This window comes from Natator depressus, chromosome 1 (assembly GCF_965152275.1).
Source record: "Natator depressus isolate rNatDep1 chromosome 1, rNatDep2.hap1, whole genome shotgun sequence".
Classification (NCBI taxonomy): domain Eukaryota; kingdom Metazoa; phylum Chordata; order Testudines; family Cheloniidae; genus Natator; species Natator depressus.
The window spans coordinates 297978018-297994535 of record NC_134234.1 but is presented as its reverse complement, the minus strand read 5'-3'; the positions used below and the strand labels follow the sequence as shown (position 1 = coordinate 297994535).

Genomic DNA, 16518 nt, shown 5'->3' with positions numbered 1-16518 from the left:
TAAGGTTACAAAATGAGAAAAGCTCATTCCCATTTTCATCCCTGCCGTTCTCCAACTTTTCAATAATTGGCGATGTCTTACTGGTGAAGTTTTTTAAGCCTTCTCATTTCCCAAATTCATTCTGCTGGTTACTATTGCATAGTGCTGCTGACTTGCTCAACTTTGTCTATTGAAGGAATAGCTAGCACTAAGGAAGCTTTAAATGATCAGTTTAATGAACATGCCTATAAGGTTTTAGCTCCTCCAGGGGTTATACCTACAGAATTATTACCAAAAGTCTCTGGGCTTGCTTGGCTGTGGGGATATGTTTCTAACTCTTTCCTTAGGTCTCAGTTAAATCTTGATTGGACTTTTATGTGAAACAAAATATTTAAGTAATAAGCGGAGGTTAAATAGCTTCGTATGATATTTCTAGTACGATGATGTTAAAGCTGACAGAGCTTCACTTAATGAAGGAGAAAATAGCAGATATTCCCCTTTGGGCCTTTAGTATCTTAATTGCAATTGAAAGATACCCAATCTCACATTTATAAATACTTTATGTATTTTGTAGATTAGGTATAGATTTTAGTTAACATAAAATGCATAAAAACTCATTTTAAATTTTAATGTTCAGTTCAGATGTCTTGACTTTGTATCTCAAACAATAAAATGTGAGTATCAGACTTTACATACTGTATTTCTCATTAAAAGAAAAGGAAGGTCTGTAATCAGTAGAGTAAGGTAGAGGTGAGGAAAGCAGAATACTACTCTTGAAATTAGCATAGAAAAATAAACCCACCTGGTTCCCAAATTGGGGTGAAATGCCTTGTTTTAAAACATGTCTGCTAACATGTTCATTAACAGATTTATCGCATAGGATAGATAGACACTAATGTTTAAAAATGTGCTGGCTCCTCAACTCTAGGGAAGTTTGCAGTGATATCACCTGTGAAATACCGCTTTGTCTGAAGAAAAGATGCCACTGATCCATTGGAGGTGTAAGGAGGAGTTCCTATCCATCTGGTCATGTGCAGTTGTTCTCAGCAGGATTTGGAGATAGTTATATCGAGTGACCTGGATCACTTGGTAACAGGGGCACTGTTAATACAGCCAGATGCAAGGTCATATGTCTAGGAACAAAGAATGTGTGTTGCACTTACAAATGGGGTACTATATCATGGAATGCCGTAGCACTGAAAAAGACTTACGAATCATGGTAGAAAACTAAAAGGAACATGAGCTCCTGGTGCAGTGCTATAATTAAGAGGCCAAAAAAAAAAAAAAGAAAGATTCTTGGATGTATAAACAAAGGAATATCAAGTAGAAGTAAGAATGTGGTTTTACCTCTAAACTTTGCATTAGTGAGACCATTACTGGAATACTGTGTCCAGTTCTGGTATCCACACTTCAAACAGGATGTTGAAAAATTGGAGAGGGTTAAGAAAAGAACTACAAGCATGATTTGAGGTGTGGAAAACGTGCCTTACAGTGAGAGACTAGCCTAACTAATTGGCTCATCTAAGACAAGGTTAAGAAGTGACTTGAAGATGATCTACAAGTACCTACATGGGGAAGAGATTTCTGATAATAGATGGCTCTTGAATCTAGTGCAAAAAGGCAGATTGAGATCCCATGGTTGGAAGCTGAAGCTAGACAAATTCAGACTAGAAATAAGACACAATTTTTTAACAGTGAGGGTAATTTAATCTGTGAAACAAATCTAGGAACATGGTAGAGTCTTCAGTATATGAAATCTTTTAAATCTGGATGTTTTTTCTAAAAAATATTCTTGCTCAGACAGAAGCTATGGGATCTACTCAGAAAAGCTTGAATGGGAGAGGTCCTTTGCTCTGTATGCAAGAGGTCACACTGGATCATCCTAATAGTCCCTTCTGGCCTTGAACTTTATGAAGATGATCTTCCAGATCCTAATCAGCCAGTGCTTCTTGCAATTAACAGGTGGTGAAATAAGGCTCCACCATTTCCAGGGTGAAGAAATGCCAGGCATACACTCTTGTTATAGTGAAACATCACTTACATGGAAGTCTTTGATTTCATCTACATCAATAAGTGGAAACAAGCAGATTAACCTAAAAAGTCATGAAGAACCGTGGAAGATAAAGGAAGGCACAATAAATAAATATACATTCATATGACAGCCGGGCCATCATTCTGTGCGGTTAGGAAGACATAGAAAAAAATAGAAATAGAAAAAAAACTACTTCATTTTAAGAGGGCTTGACAGTATTCACATCCAACCTCAAACCAGCTGAAACCAATCCTTAGGTAAAAGTATTCAGCTAATTTATGAGCTGCAGGCCATGTGGTCAAAAGTGTAATTGGGAAGCCAATGAACCTCCCTTCCTGTACCAGCAATTTGAAGAATCCTCACTCAGACATCAAAGGCTGGGAACAGAGGAAAAGCTGTTGGACTTTTCCTTGATAATTCAGATTAATCAGGCTCATGCCTTCAAGTGAATTTGCAGGGGTTGGCTGACTCCCCCTCCCACTTCCCAACTTGAACAGTACTTTAAATTCCTTTGTGAACCAAAACTCAAAGGGTTCGTACACCCTCTGTTTTCCATTGTTTTAAACTGCAATGAATTGACACACAGTTAATTTTAGTGGCAGGATAGATACCGACTGTGCTCATGGTTATCTGTGCTATTGCAATGTGGACACGTTAAACACTGTCAGAAATGCAAACACCTGTGTGCTTTCAGAGTTATTTTAAAATCTTTTGAGAGCTTTGTTTGGACAGATGCCTGATTTTATTACCTTTCTAAAAAAACAAGCGGAGCTGGTTAGCAGTCTGTCCAAGTTTTTCATGTCCGCTTCCTGTGCAGCTGCTAGACATTCTCCTCTTAATATGATCTAGGAGTTTCTGTTGCTTGTGGATAGAAATTGAATGGAAACACTTTTTATTCAGAAAACCTCAAACATAAGTGAATAGGCTGTGGGCATAATGAATACAGTTTTCCTTTCTCTCCACTTCACAGCTACACACAGGAATCAGTACTGCAGAATCAGAGCCAGCCTAATGTAAAATGACAGACCTAACAAAAATGTAGAAAGCTTGTTCAGTAACTTGTCTATTTTATACATCATCTCTGTTCTGAATGGGAATAATAATCTATGGTAAATTATAATGCAACTAAATGGGGAGAAATCTCTTGAAGCTGAAGTGACAGGTGTGAAAAACTGTTTGCAATACCATACAATGTTATTTTTAGTATTGTTCTTGCAACTGGATTATTGTAAGGAGTGATATTAATTTGCATTTATTGTGTTAAATATTAAGAGGATAAAAACCTAAGAGATTTGGTTTAAGGAAAAAAAAATGTGTACTTGATCGTTAAAAAAAAAATTGAACTAATTGTTTGCAGGCGGATCAGTTGGTTTCTTTGCACATTTTAACGACCATTTTTCTAAGAATACCAAATATATCGTTTATGTATATTTTATGGGGTGTTACTGAGATACTGATTGTGTTAGCTAGAGCTAGACACGTTCCAGGGATTTTTGTAAAATTTGCAACACCCTGTTGTCAATGCACTCCAGTTCTAACAGGTTCACTCCAGTTTTTGAACCTCTCTGGACTTGACTGATGATTGTGTGGATGGAGTGGGGGTGAGAGGTGATAGGGACATAGATTAGTGGGGATTGATATGAAGCCATCAGATACGTGGCATTTATGATCTGAGACAGAAACAAACTCAAGTTTTCAGAGTTGAAATTCTAGTATTATCATATTATGTCCCAAGTTCTTAACATGCCTGCATTCCTTTTCTTCTGGTATCTTCCTCACCTCTCTCAAATCTGCTGTTGACCACACTCTTCTTAATAACCTACGTCACCTGAAGTCTGGCACATTACTGTCCTCTCACTGAAACTTCCTTTCACAGAAAAGTAATATTCTCTCATCTTTATAATCCTTCCACATAAAACTAATTTTGATAAAATGCAACTTAAGTTTCTCTCTGGCAGGGGTGTGCACAGGAATTTAAATTTGACCACCTGTGGAGGGGCACGTTCTGTGCCTCCGCTGTGGCCCTGGGGCCGGAGGACCTCTGTGCCCGTGTTGCGGCCCCGGGGTTGGAGGAGTTCTGTGTCCCTGCCAATTATTGCGGGGGGACACGTGCCCCTAGTTGCTCCACCTTGTGCACGCCCCTGCCCTCCGGCCATAGCATGGAAACAAACAACTCTATAGCATATTGTAGTTACAGTTAAAAATCTTGTTTCTTCCAGCTACTCATGGCTTCTCATTGTCTTGCCTAGACTAGGACTTGAGGTCCTGTTGTAATTAACTAGAGTTATAACATTTTAAAATGTTAATGTCCTAGAACAAACATCTGTGGGGTGCCTAGATTATAAAAGGTGGTGGCTTGAGTTCACTGACGGTCAACTAACTTGAGTTATAACAGGACCCTATATTCTAGTTCCTTCAATACTGTGCAGCAGTCCATCCTCCTAAAGTACCCCCAGAGCTACGTGCTAATGTTTGTTTCCCTCCTGTCATTGTTACCATCATATTGATCACACTGCTTCCTCCTTGGTGTTTGTTCCACCTTTATATTAAGATGCCTCCTGAGTGGAAATTATGAATTTTAAATTTCAGCCACTATGCTTTTTCTATGTTGCTTCTCTCCTTCTTAGTCGTATTGTATGTACTGTTCAGATACTGTGTAATCTTATGATGCCTTTGTTCACCTTTCTCCGAGTGACTTAAAGCTATGGAAACAACATGGAGTCTGGTGGCACATTTCAGGTGCCACCGGACTCGTTGTTTTTGTGGATACAGACTAACACGGCTGCCCCCTAATACTTAAAGCTATGTCTTTGTCATCAACTTTTTCAGCTAAATATTTAGAGGCATCTCTCCTCTTCTCTCCCATGCTTGTAAATAAACTTATCACAACTTTCAGCTATGCTGACCATATATCTTATTGCCTTGACTTATTGGTCAGCTCCCAGACTACTGCACTGGGCAGCACAGCATGGGGAGGAGGTGACCAGCCCTCTGTGGAGAAAGAAGTGGTTCGGGACTATTTAGAAAAGCTGGACGTGCACAAGTCCATGGGGCCGGATGCGCTGCATCCGAGAGTGCTAAAGGAGTTGGCGGATGTGATTGCAGAGCCATTGGCCATTATCTTTGAAAACTCATGGCGATCCGGGGAAGGCCCGGATGACTGGAAAAAGGCTAATGTAGTGCCCATCTTTAAAAAGGGGAAGAAGGAGGATCCTGGGAACTACAGGCCAGTCAGCCTCACCTCAGTCCGTGGAAAAATCATGGAGCAGGTCCTCAAGGAATCAATTCTGAAGCACTTAGAGGAGAGGAAAGTGATCAGGAACAGTCAGCATGGATTCACCAAGGGCAAGTCATGCCTGACTAATCTAATTGCCTTCTATGACGAGATAACGGGCTCTGTGGATGAGGGGAAAGTGGTGGACATGTTGTTCCTTGAGTTTAGCAAAGCTTTTGACACGGTCTCCCACAGTATTCTTGCCAGCAAGTTAAAGAAGTATGGGCTGGATGGATGGACTATAAGGTGGATAGAAAGTTGGCTAGATTGTCGGGCTCAACGGGTAGTGATCAATGGCTGCATGTCTAGTTGGCAGGCGGTATCAAGTGGAGTGCCCCAAGGGTCGGTCCTGGGGCCGGTTTTGTTCAATATCTTCATAAATGATCTGGAGGATGGTGTGGATTGCACCCTCAGCAAGTTTGCAGATGACACTAAACTGGGAGGAGAGGTAGATACGCTGGAGGGTAGGGATAGGATACAGAGGGCCCTACACCAATTAGAGGATTGGGCCAAAAGAAATCTGATGAGGTTCAACAAGGACAAGTGCAGAGTCCTGCACTTAGGATGGAAGAATCCCATGCACCACTACAGACTAGGGACTGAATGGCTCGGCAGCAGTTCTGCAGAAAAAGACCTAGGGGTTACAGTGGATGAGAAGCTGGATATGAGTCAACAGTGTGCCCTTGTTGCCAAGAAGGCCAATGGCATTTTGGGATGTATATGTAGGGGCATCGTCAGCAGATCGAGGGACGTGATCGTTCCCCTCTATTCGACATTGGTGAGGCCTCATCTGGAGTACTGTGTACAAGAAGGATGTGGAAAAATTGGAAAGAGTCCAGCGGAGGGCAACAAAAATGATTAGGGGACTGGAACACATGACTTATGAGGAGAGGCTGAGGGAACTGGGATTGTTTAGTCTGCAGAAGAGAAGAATGAGGGGGGATTTGATAGCTGCTTTCAACTACCTGAAAGGGGGTTCCAAAGAGGATGGATTTAGACTGTTCTCAGTGGTAGCAGATGACAGAACGAGGAGTAATGGTCTCAAGTTGCAGTGGGGGAGGTTTAGGTTGGATATTAGGAAAAACTTTTTCACTAGGAGGGTGGTGAAGCACTGGAATGCATTACCTAGGGAGGTGGTGGAATCTCCTTCCTTTGAGGTTTTTAAGGTCAGGCTTGACAAAGCCCTGGCTGGGATGCTTTAGTTGAGGATTGGTCCTGCTTTGAGCAGGGGGTTGGACTAGATGACCTCCTGAGGTCCCTTCCAACCCTGATATTCTATGATTCTATGACTCTCCTTCTGAAATCCTCATTCATGCCTTATATTTTTCTTGCCTTCACTGTTGCAATTTGTTCACCTCTAACCTCTAAGGAAGTGGTTCTCAAACTTTTGTACTGGTGACCCCTTTCACAAAGCAAGCCTCAGAGTGCGACCCCCACCCCTCCTATAAATTATAAGCACTTTTTTATATCTTTGACACCGTTATAAATGCTGGAGGCAAAGCGGAGTTTGGGGTGGAGGCTGAGAGCTTGCGAACCCCCCCATGTAATAACCTCATGAACCCCAGTTTGAGAACCCCTGCTCTAAGGGTACATCTACACTGCAGCTGAGAGCATAAACAAGCTAGCCACTGGAGTATGAACCCAGGGGTGTGGGCAGGCTTATACTTGGGTAGCTAATCTGTGGTGCTGTCCATGCCACAACATCTCCTCTGCTATTTTTAGTGCTCTGGCTTGAGCAGAGCTAGGGTTGTCTGCCTTCCCAAGCTGGGAGGCATACTCCCAGCTGCAGTGTTAGACGTACCCTAAAAGTCTCAGCTATCTAGCCTATGCATAATGCTTCAGTTTGCCTTTACACCATATTCGTGTCACTTCTGTCTACATATGCATTAATTGCAGTGAACTAGTTCAAAATTGCCTTCCTTGTGTTTAAAATTCTCCATGGATGTGTTACAGTTTACCTTGCTAATATTTCCTCTTTCTTCTCACCTTTCTACTTCCTCTTCTCATCTATCAGCTGAGTCCCCTAGTATAAGCTTACTACACTTGTCCTTTAGAATTCTTCCATTTGACCTACCTGTATCTCTCTGCCTTGTCACTCCTTTTTTCAGATTTTATCTTAAAACATATTTTCCTCCCATCTGTCTATGCCTCTTATTTTTTCTCTTTCTCATTGGCATTTACTGCATATTTGAATATATTTACCATCCAATGTCTTTACTGTTTTTAAAATCTCTTGCCACATATAGTACATGATTTATGTATCTATATACTATCTTTTGCATTATTTAATTCTAATATATTTTTGGGTACAGTTTATATGAAAGATGCTACACAAAATAAAAATATTGAATTATATATCTTGGTATGTGTCTAAATGATAGATGCCTTAGAGAGTTTTTCTTTAAGCTTTTGTAGATCAGAAGAGGATTCGTTCAGTTTTAAACAGTGAACTCTGTGAAACACAGAGCTGTACGTGTCTTCTTTTGCAGGAGACAGTGTATACACTCCTTTGACAATCAGTTCCATTCCCAGGTTAAAACTGCTTTTGCCATTGATAGTTTTTAACATCTAATTTTTATGAGCAAAATAGAGTTCTCCAAAGCAAATCTGTGAGATAAATGAAAAAGAAAGATTGCAGAAATCTTTATATGCTAATTGGATTCAAGGTCTTGAACTTTCATTTAAAATGTTTAGGGAGGATAACAGCATTACATGACACACGGCAGTGTACAATATCTGATTATTTTTAGCACCGTTCTTCTACTTGATGTGATCTGGGTTAATGGCAAATATCCCTTAGGTTTTCCGGGAGACAACATTGTAATTTTTTTAAAAAAATCTTTGATAAATTAGTGAAATATTTCTTAATATATAAAAAGAATGAGGTTTTGGTAAGAGGCTAAACATTTATGTCTCTAGGTCATGGTTTGTCATGTGCTCCAGATTGATGGTAACTGAAAGTCATTACCCCTTCACAGCTGTTCAGTTGCTTATCTGGAATTAGTTGGTCATCTCTGTACAGTTCCTAGAGAACAAATGTCTATGACCGAGACAACCAATTCCTGGAGCTTTGTTGTGAATGGGAGCAGTACCTTAGAAATGGAGTGGATGTCATCAGTCTTTTGTGGTGGTGATTTGCAAATGAAATCAAAATAAATGAAAAGGCCCGTTGGTGAGCTGAGCATATTCATATTAACCATTTGCTATTTAGCGAGATGTAACAACCTAAGGTGCAAGCGCACTTTTACCTTGAGGGATTTAGTCACTCATTGATACCAAAATGAACTACCATAAATATTAATGAGTAAGGTGGATGAGGTAATATCTTTTATTTGTCCAACTTCTATTGGTGAGAGAGACAAGCTTACACAGAGCTGACCTGAAGAAGAGCTCTGTGTAAGCCCAAAAGCTTGTCTCTCTCACCAACAGAAGTTGGTCCAATAAAAGATATTACCTCACCTGCCTTGTCTCTCTGGGACCGACACAACTACAACAACACTGCATAAATATTATCGAAAATTGCCCGCTCAAAGGCGCTACTTCATGTAGCTGACACTTCGTCAAAATAAGAAATTGTTATTGTAAATAATAAACTACAGAAGAAAGATAAAAAATTTCTGTACTGGATTAGACCAGTGGTCTATCTAGTCCAGTATTCTGACTGACCATAGCTGATACCAGATTTCTAGGCAATGGTGCAACAACCACAAAATGATCAGTTACAACATAAATTGTTCAGTGGGGAAATTTCTTCCTAATCCCACAGAATGATGGCCCTGCTGTCATATGTGTGTATATTTATTTATTTATTTATTTATTTATTTATTGTGCCTTCCTTTATCTTCTAAGTTTCTTCATGCCTTTTTAGGTTTATCTGCTTGTTTCCACTTATTAATGTAGGTCAGGAATTTGTCCCTATCTGCATCTGTATGTGTCTGTTGACACACAAAATAAGTTCAAGTATGGCTGAGATCAGGGAGGATTAATCCTTACAAACTGTATCATCCTGACACTTGTCTCAATGATTATATTGAAATTACCAAAAAGCAAACATATCCTTTTTGTTAATTTCAGCTATGAAATTATGCTGGTGCTTCCAGTTACATTGTATATTGAAATTATCAAAGGTGAGACACTCCTTTCTTCTAGAACCATTATTTCATTGGAAGGGGAGTCATATATTATACTCATTAACCCTTGAGTATCATGTCTTCCAGCAGATACAGAACGGAGCCTTTGTTGGAGTGAATCAAACATACTGAAAAAATGATTGTTTATAACTTTAGCCATTATGAGAGTTAAAGTGTGTTCAACATACAATGTTGTGTTTAAGCAGAAAAGTAGCAGGATTTGGTTTTCTTACATTGTTCTTCTAATTTACCTTGAGCTTTTGGTTTTAACGGCAAGAGTTTCCTAAGCTTTGCTGTGATTAGAAGTGCACTGGTGATGTAGCCATACCTAATGATGCTCATTGAGACTCCCACATTCTTCCACTAGGTAGTCACCTTCAAAACCACTATACCTTTTGCTCTGTATCAGACAAGACAGTATTTTGTTTGCATCTGCTTTTCTATTAAATTTTCAGGACCACTGCAAGCAGTCATGTAGTTTTTCTCCCTTTGTATAGTACTTTCTTAGACAACTAATGCCTTTCAAGAATAACGTTGTGACTTCCTATTTTGTAAATGTTGAGATCAGAGCTTTTTTTTTATTCTGATGAATATTCAAATACCTTTGTGACATGTCATGATAAAAACATTATTTAATTGTAGAAATACCTCTGTAGAACCTTTGTCAAGATAGGTATTTTTGTGACTCTGCACCTTAATTTTTTTTCTAATATGTGCATTTTTTCTTGGGCTCTCCAACACGCGGCTACCTATTGGCAAAGGGGAGAGTGATGCATTTGTCCTACTGCTTTAAGACACACACTGAATTCTAGTTTTTTGTAAGACTAGGTGGTGATTGGTTTGATAAATAAGCAAATAAAAAGATTAAGTCTCAGCAGAGTATTACTAATTGACATTTCCCAGAAGTGCGTGTGATGGGTTCGGTCACAGAGACCCCTTGGGACTGTCACCTGAAGTTAGCTCTCAGCTCGTTTTCCCTGTCAGCTTGGGACTCCAGAACCCTGCCTTGTTGAGACAGACACTCTAGCCTGCTGCAACACAGACCCAGGTCTGGTCCACACCCCAAAGCTGCAGACTTCAACCAAAAATTGCTCAACAGGTCACCTATCTCCAGCACCCAGATACCCAGTTCCCAATGGGATCCAAACCCCAAATAAATCCATTTTACTCTGTATAAAGCTTATACAGGGTAAACTCATAAATCATCTACCCTCTATAACACTGATAGAGAGAGATGCACAGCTGTTTGTTCCGCCAGGTATTAATCACTTACTTTGGGTTTATTAATCAACAGGAGTGATTTTATTAAGTATAAAAAGTAGGATTTAAGTGTTGTCAAGTAGTAACAGACAGAACAAAGTAAGTCACCAAGCAACATAAAGCTAAAACCACGCAAGTCTAAGCCTAATACATAAGAAACTGATTACAGGTAAAATCTCACCCTCAGAGATGTTCCAATAAGCTTCTTTCACAGACTAGATTCCTTCCTAGTCTGGGCCCAATCCTTTCCCCTGGTACAGTCCTTGTTAGTTCCAGCAGACATCTTAGGTGCAAAGCAGGGGTATTCTCATGACTGGCAGCCCCCTTTGTTCTGTTCTACTCCCTTTTATAGCTTTGGCACAAAGCGGGAATCTTTTGTCTCTCTGGGCCCCCACCCCCCTTTCTAAATGGAAAAGTACCAGATTTAAGATGGATTCCAGTATCATGTGACATGGTCACATGTCCTGTGAGACCTCATTCTTCATTACCCACAGGCTGGCCCACATGTACACAGGAAGGCTTGCAGGTAAATAAACCTATTCACAACCAATTGTCCTAGTCAATGGGAGCCATCAAGATTCTACCATTAATGGCCCACACTTTGCATAATTACAATACAACCTTAGGGTTATACTTCATATTTCTAGCTTCAGATACAAGAATGATACATACATACAAATAGGAGGAATATATTCAGTAGGTTATAACCTTTGTTATGATATCTTACAAGAGACCTTTTGCGTAAAGCATATTCCAGTTACATTATATTCACATTCATAAGCATATTTTCATAACATTATATTCACATTCATAAGCATATTTTCATAAAACATATAGAGTGCAACGTCCCAGTGCATTCTTGTAAGGACTTATTAGATCTGCTTGTCTACGGTTTGAGCTGCTGTAATTGCCTCAGTTACAGACCAATGGTAGCCACCTTGTTACTGCTTGTGTATGGATGGATGGCTGTCTAGTGCTTACCTGGCGCTCTACATGCAGGATTTTTGTACAACGTTTACCCTTCCCAAATGCGTACAACTTCTGAGATGGTTTAGAGTTATTGACCTTTGAATTAGAAAGATCATAATGAATTATGTAAACCTTCTAATATTAAATACCGTGTTTCTGTTTGAAACAAAATGTTTGAATGGATTTTAGACATAATGTTGCATTATACCGTTCTTATGTCTCTTATTTCTTCTCTTCATTTCCAGGTCTGGCAGTTTCTCTTCAACTGTTTCATGGAGACATTGAACAAATTAGGAGAGATTACACATCCATGTTTACTCATGGGGTATCAATAACAAGAAAGCTGGGTTTTTCCAATATTATCATGCCTGGTAGGTTAAAAAGAAAAATAAGAAAGAAATAAAAAAAATTGAAATCATTTAATTTTGGATTCCTTTCCAAAGAAATTCTGTACTTCAACAATTCTCAAATGTCAGCCCACTGGGACTTTAAAAACAGGTCTGTTGGCATTAATGAAATTCAAGTTTAAAAAATGGTCTTTTTTTCCATGCCTTGGAAGTCACTTCTGCCTATGCCTAGTAATTTGGTGATTTGGTAAAATTTAATCCTAGCTTTGTAGAAGTGCAAATGATTAAATAGGATGAATTGCAGTGGACTATCAGGCTCTAAGTAAAGTACGGTGTGATCAGTGGAGTTTTTAGGGGCTGTTGTTAAAAGCTGCCATTCAAAATAAAGGCTCATGTAACTTGGCTGACACTTCCTGTATGACACTTTGACCAGTCTCTTGTGTGTATAGTTGGTGAAAAAGAAGGGGCAGATAAGTCGCTGCACAGATGCAGATGGTATGTGGTGCTCAGAGGTTTTATTAAAATTAAATGGTATTTTTAACAGCATGTGATTAAACAGGTGTTAAGAAAGGCTGGATAAAGGATTAATATGAATGTGGAGGTGTGAACATAGTAAAATAACTGATGGTGATGTTGATCACAATTTTCTCTGGTTTAGCCTAATGATCGGTTGTTTGTACAAAATAAATACAATTTTTTTTTAAGTTTTTTTTTTAAATTCCATTTTAAAAATAGAATTTATATAGTCAATATCTCTTTGAAAGAAAACCATACTTAAAACCATAATGACCTGAAACATTATTACTTGGATATTGTTACTGACAAAAACCTTGAAATGCGCTAGTGGTATAAATCCTCCTCATGACTCACTGTGGATTGTTAATAGGGACTCCTTTGCCTGTTATAAAGCTGTATCCTTGCACTCTTCAACAGTTAAACTAGAGGCAAATCAAGGTCCCAATTCAAGAAAGAACATGCTTAAATCCATTCCAAATCAGGAATGCACTTCAATAGGATTTAAATTGGAATTTAAGTCAATAGGATTTAAGCACATGCTTCCTGAATTAGTGTCTAAAATCTGGCAGTTGATAAACCATTCTTATGCTTTTACTACCTGTTAAAATATCTGGTATTCAGCATCCGTATTTCAGATTACTTAAATTCAGCATTTGAATGTACAGAATCTGTAGGTTAATAAAAAAATCTTATGATTGTTGTGTAAATATTTGGGAAGTTTCATTGCGATATTTAGCAAAACATACCAAATGACTAGACAACACAATGTAAATATCAATTTTACATGTATGTTAATAGAAGAGTCAAATTTAAATATTATGGACTGCTATGTAATTGTATTTACTTGGTGTGTTGGTGTGGGGTGTTCCATAATTTAAAATAAATAACATATTTTAAAAATTATATAAGTGACAACAGTGGGTGTAGTTTTACTGAGGACAAGATAATTCCCAGTAAGGGAAGTATCTACAGCTTATTGCTCATGTATGAGTTAATGAGCTGCTGCTGCATTGTCACATTGTCTGTGACTGTTGTAAATAATTCCTTACTCATTAGATTTTCTCCTTTATCTTCCTGGTGAGGGACAAAGTGATGAACTAACATATTATGAAAAACATGTTATAATACAGCAGTATTGTAGCCAGCTGCTGGAGAAATTTCACAGCTCAGTTTCACAGCTAAGTATTGTGTGGATTCATTTGAAAGTTGTCTATGTATACATAGATAAATAGATTTCAGTGTGCTCAATAATTGTCTGCATACTTCTGTTTTGGAATCACATAGATTTTGTGAGTCTTTACTGGTGTAAATGAGATTTTTATCATACTCAGATAATTACTATACTCTAGTCAGGACAAGTTCCACATTGCTAGGCAGAACAGTACACTGTAGAGAGTGAAATGCATGTAGAAGATTGGTCACTGCGAACGCTGTGGACTTTTTAAAATATAAAGCTCTTCTTTCATTTTTGTTTTCTCTTTCAGCTTATTTTCTTCAGAAATGCTTCTGAGGTTGTGATCAATTGAAATATTAGGGAACATATATACTCATTTCATATTGGAAACATCCATTCATTTTATTGTTTCCTTTCTTTTTGTTGCAATTTAGTATTTTGTTAAGCTCAATTAAGTCAGTGCTCATAATCAAATCATAGCTGAATTATTAAATAATAGGCTTGGTGTACAGTGTAGCTCAGAGTCTGTAGCACAAATTGCAGTGTCTGCATTGAAAATGCCAAATCTGAAAACACTTTCCCTTACTGGTGCCTTTTGAACTATAATTGCCCTTCATTTTCTATCTTCATTATTCCTTTTCTCTTTGGGGGTTTTACCACTGAAAGCAATTATGCATGTTTTTTTTATAAAACAGTGCCTTTTTATGACACTGAAGTCTGACGGGATGAGGCCCCAGAATGCTCTTTCCAGGGCACATGTAATACCATTTTAAACCCCACATCTTTTAGGAAATGGGGAGCTAGATTCTGATGGACAGGAAAAGCCACTTATATCTCAGCCTCATTCAAGTCATGTGCGGCTCACTAGACTATAGCCGGCGAGGAGAAGGAAGTTCTGTGGACAGTATTCTCCATGAAGTCTAACTGCAAATGTATTTTCTAAGTGTAAGTGGGATATTGGGGTAGATTCTGTAAAACTACAGCTACACACACTTTCCTGCGCCTCAGTTTTAACAGTTTGCTGAAGCACAGGCCAGAGTTCTCTTTCCAGGACTGCTCAGAAAGCATTATACAGAGTTAAACTCAGTGTAGTTGTATTTAAACCCTGAATTTAGGTTTTAGCAGCTCCAAGTCACCTTCAAAGACAGAGTACCACAGTTGTTTAGGATATAAATATTTACATTGAATATTAACAAGCCAGACATTTTGAACGGTACTTGAAACGACCTTTAAATAACTGTTTGTTCTAATGAAAGATATTGGGTTGTAATAGTACCAGTGTACTCTTCTATACAGCTGTTTGTACAGCACACATTACTGGACTATAAGTCCGATTTGTAGCATCTGAATCACAAAGTGCAGCTTTTGTGTAATGTGTTTATACTCATTTATTCTACCACACACATTCATATGCATTCTTTCCCTCTGATTTTCAGAGGTGGTTCTAAGAGTAGAGAAGTTTAACCTTCAGTGTGTGTCACCAGGACTCTTCACAGCTGGAATGACCACAGAAGTGTGTCTTGGTCTATATCCAAATCCCTCTGTGGGGTCAAGAGAGAGAAAAGTCTGATTTGTGGATGCTTCTTGTGAGCAGTGTTCAGCTTCCCTTTGTTAATGGTTGGCTTGTTACTCAGTTTGTGTGATCATAAGGAAATCTTCTTACTGCCATAATATTACAGGTCTGAGACATCTGCACATAAAATAATGTATCCCTTGGATTTATATAGGGTGCTACCTTTCCCCATACACTCAATTAACTCAAAGAAGGGATTTGAAAGCTATCACCTCCTTGACCTCTTCCCTTGTTTTTCCCATGAATTAAGACAGAATCACATTTGAAAGCAACTATATAATAACTAAATCTGACTTCCACAGGCTATGAACTTCTAGGGATGACAAAAGCTCTCCTTCTTGTACCCTCTCTAAGTCCACAAAACACTGCAGTGGACCATGCATTGTTTTAGTGATTGATCTCTTGGCTCACTTGGCAATAACAGGAATCTCACAGACCATCTCTTGACCCACATATTCAGGATGGACACTATCTTCAGCCTAGGAATAGACATAGGGGATATCGCTAAAGTTCCACTCTCAAGATCTGACCACCGCCTCTTCCAGGTGAAGATCAGAACCTTTCTTTCTTCCTTCCCATCAGCTGGTTCACACATAAAAACTTGAATTCTCTAGGTTTTCAACTCACCTGAGGAGAACAGACCTCCCAGCTACAAGACCAAAACAAGACCAAGACAAGTTGGTACAACAGTGTAATCAATTGATGTCCCCTACCATCAATGCCTTGGCCACAAGCTATCTGTTCTTCCTCTCTCCACCCTGAGACTCAGCAGATAGAATGCACAGACAGAAAGATGAAATGTCTGTGCCACAAAATGAATCTGAATCGCTCACTAAGAGTACTAAAACTTCGTACTGGCCTATACCACAGCAGCAAAGGGGGCAAACGAAAAGAGTCATCTACAGGAGCTGTCATCAACACAGCACCATACTGGCCGATAGCTATTTTGCACAGTGATCCAGCAGATCAATTCAGACTGCATAGTCGTGATATCGGTGCCAAGCATCACCTGCTATGAAACTCTTTCCTCAGACTTTGCTGAAGAAATTTACCGGATACAATGAGAACTAACCAAGAAATAAAGGTGAATTCCTGACCAGACTGCACTACCCACCCCCACACTTGCCAAAACCCAAGAAGCCCTGAGAAATATTAGAGCGATCTCCTGTGAAGCGGATGCGTGCTCTTCCCTGTTGGTAAAACCATCAAATAACAGCTATTCCCGCTATTAATGGAAATTTCAAATGCCAGAGAAGTAATAAAA

General features: G+C 39.0%; 1 protein-coding gene across 4 annotated transcripts in view; it reads left to right on the top strand.

Annotated features, from left to right (window-relative positions):
• DOCK4 (dedicator of cytokinesis 4) overlaps nt 1-16518 on the top strand; it is a 412625-nt gene that overhangs the window by 230370 nt on the left and 165737 nt on the right. For all 4 annotated transcript variants that reach the window (XM_074942246.1, XM_074942244.1, XM_074942245.1 and 1 more), the window contains exon 13: nt 11890-12015. In XM_074942246.1, coding sequence (XP_074798347.1) covers nt 11890-12015 — 126 coding nt within the window. The remainder of the gene's footprint in view (nt 1-11889; nt 12016-16518) is intronic.